Source organism: Colletotrichum siamense (assembly GCF_013390195.1).
Source record: "Colletotrichum siamense strain Cg363 chromosome Unknown KSG_Cg363_contig15, whole genome shotgun sequence".
Lineage (NCBI taxonomy): Eukaryota > Fungi > Ascomycota > Sordariomycetes > Glomerellales > Glomerellaceae > Colletotrichum > Colletotrichum siamense.
In genome coordinates this window covers 331,275-338,656 of record NW_023501028.1, presented here as the reverse complement: position 1 = coordinate 338,656, position 7,382 = coordinate 331,275, and the positions used below count along the sequence as shown (strand labels likewise).

The 7,382-nt window shown below is 56.0% G+C and overlaps 1 protein-coding gene across 1 annotated transcript; it reads left to right on the top strand.

The window, feature by feature from the left end:
- Positions 1-4,085: 4,085 nt before the first annotated feature.
- CGCS363_v015081 (uncharacterized protein) lies at positions 4,086-5,183 on the top strand (the record flags this gene model as incomplete). The annotated part of the gene is made up of 1 exon (XM_036646930.1): positions 4,086-5,183. The coding sequence occupies one exon, from the start codon at positions 4,086-4,088 to the stop codon at positions 5,181-5,183; it is 1,098 nt and encodes a 365-aa protein (XP_036487858.1).
- Between the last annotated feature and the right edge of the window lie 2,199 nt (positions 5,184-7,382).

The window sequence follows — 7,382 nt, the reverse complement described above, 5'->3', positions numbered from 1 at the left end:
TTACAGCGGCGTCAAGACTCCGCGGCCAAGCCAACCGAGCAGATTTTGATCAAATTCGCTTTTCGAACCCCTGAAGCACAAGTTTAACTTATCAGACGCCTGCTCGCCAGCCGCTTAAATGTTGTGTGATGAACGCATTTGGCGAAGGAATTTTCGAAAGAGAGGCACACAAAAGCTGTCGCTAGTAGTCTATATGTGGAATGGGAGGGTGAGGAACAACGATTTTCCAAGATACTGGACCAAATGCAGCTCCCGATATGTGCTCCTACATCATCTCACCGGTGATCGCGTTGTGGCGTCAGGTACTCTGCTCTTTCTGGGAAACCCAGAGACAAGACGCCTCCCTCGGTGAGTTACTCACCCCCGTTCCCGTGCGAGCTCTCAATGGCAGGCTTAAAAGCACTCTTCTACACCAACCCGACTCCTTCTCGTCCTTCTTCTCTTTTTCAACCTCACATCTTATCTTGCTCCGCGAGGATTCACTTCCGTCCACCGTCTCCGTATTCCATACGGGATTGTCTTGTCGTCGCGTAGGCTCTGTCAGCTCCGACACTTTCGGACGGAGTACGTGCCGACTCCTGAGCCGGTCGTTGCTTCCACACAAGATAGTATGAAGCCATCTTCGCCGTATACCCCTGAGTCGCCATTGTATGATGTGGCGATGCCTTCCTCCGGTATATTCCAGCTTAACCCCGACTCCTTGCGTCTGATAATGGTGAGAGCCTATTTCCGGCGGCGATATTCAATGCGTCCCACCTGACAAGCAGTGTCCGCCATGACGCATCTGTGATAACAGGAAATTCGATTCTCTGTTTGTCGTCCTCTGGCCCTTTTTTCACGCTTTGATCATTTCTGTGGTATTTCTAGCGTGGTTTTGTCATGAATCTCCTCAGAAGATGGTATCATTCAGTGATCCTCTGCTCATTCGTGCCAACTTCAGTGTGCTCTACCCATTAATGAGGTGTCGCAAAGAAGTTTCGGCGGACGAACTGAGAAGGCGGAGGCCCGCAGATCAGTAAGAGATTGATAGGAACCTTGTGAACGAGGACTGTGATGAAATCCTTGCTGGGATCAAGTAATTAGCAGCATACATCGTAGACCGTCATCCAACTGATGGACGTCATAGGATATTGCGAGTCATATGCACACTGACCAGCTAGGCAATCTCCAATCCAACACTCTTTCTCACACGCGACACGCATGCGGTTGCCACAATGCTACCCATGTCACTTGCGTCACCACCAAAGAGAAGGAAACTGGAGAAACCTCTGCCATCTCCTATCGTGGCCTGACGACTTTCCCGCTTCTACCGAAACATTGCTTGCGACGGGGCGCGAGGGCCACAGTCGGCGGTTTCCGAATTCAAGACATGTTGAGTCTTTCTTGGCGAGGAGCTTCCTCGTATGTGGGCTATACAGATTCCAAACTTCGTGCCAGTATACCACGATCGTAGCAAATTCAATGGTATCGAAGTCATGGATATGTCTGAGAAGATTAGTGACGAGGAAGGGGGGATGAACAGAAAGCTTTCGCAATGGGGAGGGTTCCTTAACCACCTCAATTTCCGCTTCTGCCTGTTCCAGGCAGTCTGGTCAGCAGAGATGTAGACTTGGGAAGAAGCGTATTCGAACCCACATGGCCGAACATACGCCCTTCTTGACCCTTGCATCTGCCGCCCGTGGGATCTGCTCGTTGGGCCTGGTGTCAATATGCCTTGTACGGGCGCAGAGCTTAGTTCTCCAAGACGACAGGAGTGATGCGTGTTCTTTCCAATCTCTTGCCTCACCGCAGAGTTGGTAGTTGTGGATCATTGTGCGTCCATGTCAATATTACATCGCACTTGTGTTGAAATGACGCTGAGGTGAACATGAGTCTCTCAGCATTCGTCCGGACCTGGCCGGGTTGAAGGGAGTACCGAACAATGCGCAGCTCCATTGCCCGCGAGCAGTCGGAGCCGAACCGGAACGGCGGCAGTCTATCCGTCTTGAACTTGGCAAGGGGCCGTCCACAGGATTTGACCAGCCAAGATGCACACGTGAAATGGGAAGCCCATGGTGATGCGGGACCTTGGATTTATTCGTCAGACACATAGTGATGGTGTTTAGCCAGTAGCGAGCGAGTTTAGAAAGGACGGCCTGGCGTGGGTGGAAAAAGAAGCATGGACTGCAATGAAGCGGACAGTCAAGCTTGAGAAGCGAGACACCGTTCGGCATCGATGTCGAGCAAACGGTCAGGCCAGGGTACGTAATGGAAGCTGGCCAAAGACATGCCCCTCGTGTCCATTTGCTGCCCCTTCTTCAATCTCAACACACACCACCAGCACTCCAACATACCATCACCCTCAGATCCGTCAGCTTTTTCTTCCCACGCCTTTATGCCCCGGAACTCACGCAAGCGGTCCGTAGACTCGTCAGAAGCCACCACACCAGCAACCGTCTCCCAGCCGCAGACGTCCATCGCCTTCCCTCCGCGAGTTGCATCACCGCAGGTAGACTACATCAAACGCAAGCATCGCGCTGAGTACAACCAATCTGGCGAGCCCTCTTACTCGTAACCTCCACCTGCAGACGTATAGCTAACTTCTCGGTGCTTGCAGACCACGTTTCAAACACCAGCTCCTCAAGACTGCGCAGGCACGACCAAGGCGCCGCGCCCCCATCGACGCTCCAGAATTCGGGCCCTCGCACACCCCCACAGAATCACGACCCAAAACTACGGCCCCTCCTCGCCAAATTAGCCCCAGACAGCGACGGCCAGGCAATCGGTTCGTTCTCGGCGCCGCAGCAGCCGCGCCTACAATCGGCCACACCAGCCCAGCATCCCAGCTGTCGAGCCTCAACCAAGCGCGCGAACGCGGATACGATCCCGGCCAGCAGGACACAAAGCCGTCGCATGTGGGATGCCCTGGAGGACAAGAAGTAGACAGAGAGATTGCGCGAGAAATAAGGAGTGCGCCCTCCGTTTGTTTGTCCGTTTCACGATCCGGCCACCAGGCCGCGTTCCCACACTCCCCAAACTCTTCCAAAAGCAGCCAAAGCGTCCTGCTTCGGATCTTCAAAGACGAACGACCTCATCCCAGAAGACCATCCAGAGCAAGTGCCTTTTCGCAAACTCAAACGCACCCATGTTCAAACCTCCCCAGGCTCGAGGCCTGACGCACGACGACGACGACATGTATCGCAAGGTGTTTTTCTCGCGCGGTTGTCGTAGCGCTGCACTGGCACTATCAACCAAAATTCCTTCAATTGCTCCCACAGGCGACTGCGATGCGCCGCGACCCCATCGAATGGACCGACCGAATTTCAACGATGTTCAAGGTTCGCATCCCCCTTTCTCCCTCCCCTTCTCTCCCCTCGCAATCGCCGAGCTGACAATCAACCACCAGCGACCAGCCAGAAAGCCTGGGCAATCCACCTCGCCTTCCTCGACGTCAAGCCCGAAACGGGGCCGCCTGCCTCGCTCGACGAGCACTTAGGCATCCGCGCGGCGGACGGCATGAACGTGGACATCTCGCTTGCCGCCTTGACAACGGTGCCGGTCCCGCACGAATGTGCTCATGACGAAACGAGAGCGCAGCGTCTACGTTTTCATGGCGGCCCTGCGCGCACCGCGGCGAGAGCGGCGGCCGGGCTGAGAGCCGTCTGCGGGTACAACGCAGGATGGGCAGATCAAAATGATGGAAGTGTCTGTATGGAGCTGCTGGGGGCGTTTGGAACGGTATCAGGCGATGGGGCAGCTAACTATCCTTTGTGCCTGGCTTGGAACATATTGGTCAACGATGGAGAGCCCGCGATGCCTCGACCTGCGGCTACAGCCTTCTTTGTGCCCGCTTTGGAACACGTTGGTCAACAACAGAAAGCTCGCGATGCCTCGGCCACGCCTGCAGCCAGGGCCTTCTTTGTTCAGGTAGACAAGAGAAAAGACGAGGCGGTTGTCTCTTTTGAAAAGAATCTTTTTCGTGGACAGCAGCACAGTGGCTGTTGTTTTTCTAAAATACTGATCTCCTCGCGTCTGCTGGCCCATTTCTCTTCCTCATCTTCTCTTTCCACTCTCTGCCACCATACCAACCACGACAAACGCCTACCATGTCGCAACTGCACTCCGAGTTTGAGCCGCAGGCTCAAGATGCCCAAAGCCCGCGGGAGCGCCCTCTGCCCCAGACTCAAGAGGCCGGTAACCCACCGGAGCGCCCACTGCCGCCGATTCCATCCGAGAAGGCCGTTCCACCCAAGGAGGCCGCCTCATCCAAGAGTGCCGTCCCACCCAAGGAGGCCGTCCCATCCAAAAACATCGTCTGGCACGAGTCTCAGGTGCAGAACTCGCGACATTTCCAGCGCTTCTACCACGACCCGGCGAAATACGCCGCCAGGAACCTACTCACGCCAGCCGACATGGCAACCGCTGCCCGTATCGCACCGTTCTATTCGGATCTCCAGGAGAATGAATTGCCGTGGCCGAAGGCCTGGGAGACGGATGCGGCCCCGCTAAAGCGCAAGCTGGCGCACCATTCCTGGAAGGAGGCGTTGAAGCGGAACGGCATAGACCCCCCTCCGGCTAGGGACGGCCCCATCGACAACGGCCCCAGCAACGGCAAAGATGGTGTCGACAAGGAGGGTGGCGTCAGCGAAGAGGGCCTCTCCAATAGCGATGCAGACCAGGCCGACGTTGTCAACCCCAACAACGGCAGCGCCTCCGGCAAAGAGGGCCCTGCTGTCAGCTACGCTGACCAGAACCGCGTCAACTCCAACAACGAGGACCCATTTGATTATTACCTCAAGCACAACGCCTCTCACACCGGCAGCGCCTTCGGCAAAGAGAGCGTTGCTAGCAGCTCCGCTGACCAGAACCGCATCGTCAATTCCATCGACACCCAGAATCGCAAGCGCCCTGACTTTTCCCTCGGGCCCCAAGGACTCCTGCATGGGGCTGACTCGGAAAATGCAGCAGGAGGGTACGGTAGCGGCGGTGCGACGATTCTGGCCGTGTCTAACCAAGTACCACTTGAACCTAGGCCGAGACGAGTGGATCGAGAGCCAGCGGTCCTCGGCCTCAGCGAACTCTGCAAAGAAGGCGACCGGGACGCGCAGGTTCGGCGTTTCGACCGGTGGTGGAAGCAGCTGACCCCCGAGCGGCGGAAGGCTATTTTGGACGAAAGCAAGCAGGGCGGCGGCGAAGTTCAGTGACGGGGATGGCGTGGTAGGTATGCGGTGAGCTGCTAGTGGAACTGCTGTTGGTGGACTCAATGTACGGTATTCGAAAGTGGTCTCTACTTGGCGTATGGATAGCCTGCGTCGTGATGCATGGCGATGTCCGAGTCCTGGCTTCTGAGCTGCCTCGTGTGGAAGATACGCGTCGTAGAGTCATCAAGGCACATGCTTCACAATCCTCAAAGGTCCCTGGCAGTACCCTCGAGCTTGTCCTTGCCGACGTAGATGAAGTTAGAGGGGTCGACGACCGTGAAGCTGAAGGAGTAGACCATCGTGGCGGGCGCGACCGGAACGGAGGAGGGGAAGGGGAGGCAGGCTTCCTTGCGGCGGCGGCGCTTGGCGGTGGTTGTGATTTTGATCTGTCACTGCGGGGATCTCAGTGGTGGTTGTGATTTTGGCGGGGTGTTCGTCTCTTCTTTTTTTCTTTTTGGGCTGCGACGGGGAAATTTCGTGGGGGTGGGCACTGCATCCAATGATATCAGAGAATTTCGCACAAACCCCACTTGTGTCTGTTCCGTGATGCTTACATAACAGGGCGTTCTGGCTTTTTTTAAGCCAGACCACAAGTTAGGTACACAGGTGCGCCACCTGCCGCGCCCAACCAGACTGTCAGATTGCAGGGGTTAAAATGGCGCTTCTTGGCCGCCAGGGGCAGCCCGGATAAATAGATAACCCGCCCGGCGAGAACGGCGGGCCCTGCGAAAACCGCGCGCAGAGTTTTGCCCGGGCCCAGGGATACGTAGACAATACTCTGTACACATCCAAGTCAATTTGTCACAGACACCACAACCGTCAGCCAAGCTGCCTTCCCTAGTGCTTTCCTTATTTCAACAACGCTCAACCAAGCCTGCTGCGCGACAGCGACTTACACCAGTTGCGGTCCTGATCTAGAAGTCAGCATCTTCTCATGCTTCTGCATCAGCGTCTGCTATTTCCACTCTAGGGAGCAGATTTCCTGCTTGCGGTGGGTGGTGTCATCTGTCGCTTTCGCCTGGTGCGTTACCCAGGGACAGCTTGACGCGCCGCGCCGCTGCAACAACGACGGGGGCGACGACGAGTAGTTCGCCTTTGCTGCGGCGCTGGTCTTGGTGCAGCTGAGGTGAGTGTCCCGCGAGAGGACTGAGGAAGGCTGTCCAGCATTTCTACTGGAGAGAATTGTGGGGATCGTGCGAAATTTCGCACAGGAATGCTGCGTCAGGCTAATCAGGTGAAGCCATTCAGTGGGGCATGAACGAGCATGCACACTGCAGTGTGGACTGTGTCCCGTGGGGTATCAGCGAGAGCGGTGCTGCGGTGCAGGTGGACTGCACAGACTGATACCAGTGATGTGACTGGCCAGCCTTAGGATACCGCTAGTATCGTAAGGGCAGGCCAATCAGAGAGACGGTTCACCTTTAGGATACCAGTATCGTAAGGGCAGGCCAATCAGAGAGACAGTTCACCCTTAGGATACCGTCGGTATCATAAGAGCAGGCCAGTAGTGGCACTGTGTGCTCTAACCCGAGGTCAAGTCAGTGTCGGCACCGCACCGCCGGGAGCCAAAGTCAGGGCCGCCTGTAATCCATGGCACCGCCGTTCGGGAGGTTCACTTAGACGGATTTCTCAGTGGACCCAGCCTTGTAACTGCCGCAAGTTAAGGGTTTCAGAGAAACGCTGTGCTTCCATGTGCTTGAGAATTTCGCTACAAGGGCTCCGTGCCAGCTGGTAAGAAGGTATCGGAGACCAGCGACAGCTCCAATACATCTCTTGAGACCCCCCTTGCCCAACCTGCTAGGCGTCCCAAAGGCATAATTGACGACAATGTCTCATCCTCGCCGAGCCGCACCAACATCCGCTAGCAACTTTGTCGGGCGTCGTTGGACGGCTGCTAGTTTATTGTCTGCCCTTATGATACTGGCGGTATCCTAAGGGTACGTACCGTCTCTCTGATTGGCCCATCCTTATGATACCGACGGTATCGTAAGGGTAGCCAATCATCTCAGTGGCATCAGTGGGCCCCCGTCGCCCACGCTAATCACCAGAAGCAGACTCACTGCGTCGCGCAGGGACGCGCAAGTCAACTGAACACTTCGCGCACAATCAATGACTACGCGCGCGATTGATTGTCACAAGCGAAGTTGTGTGGGCACGTCGCGCAGGGAGGTGCAATAGCTGCGACCTCATACTTGCTAACTC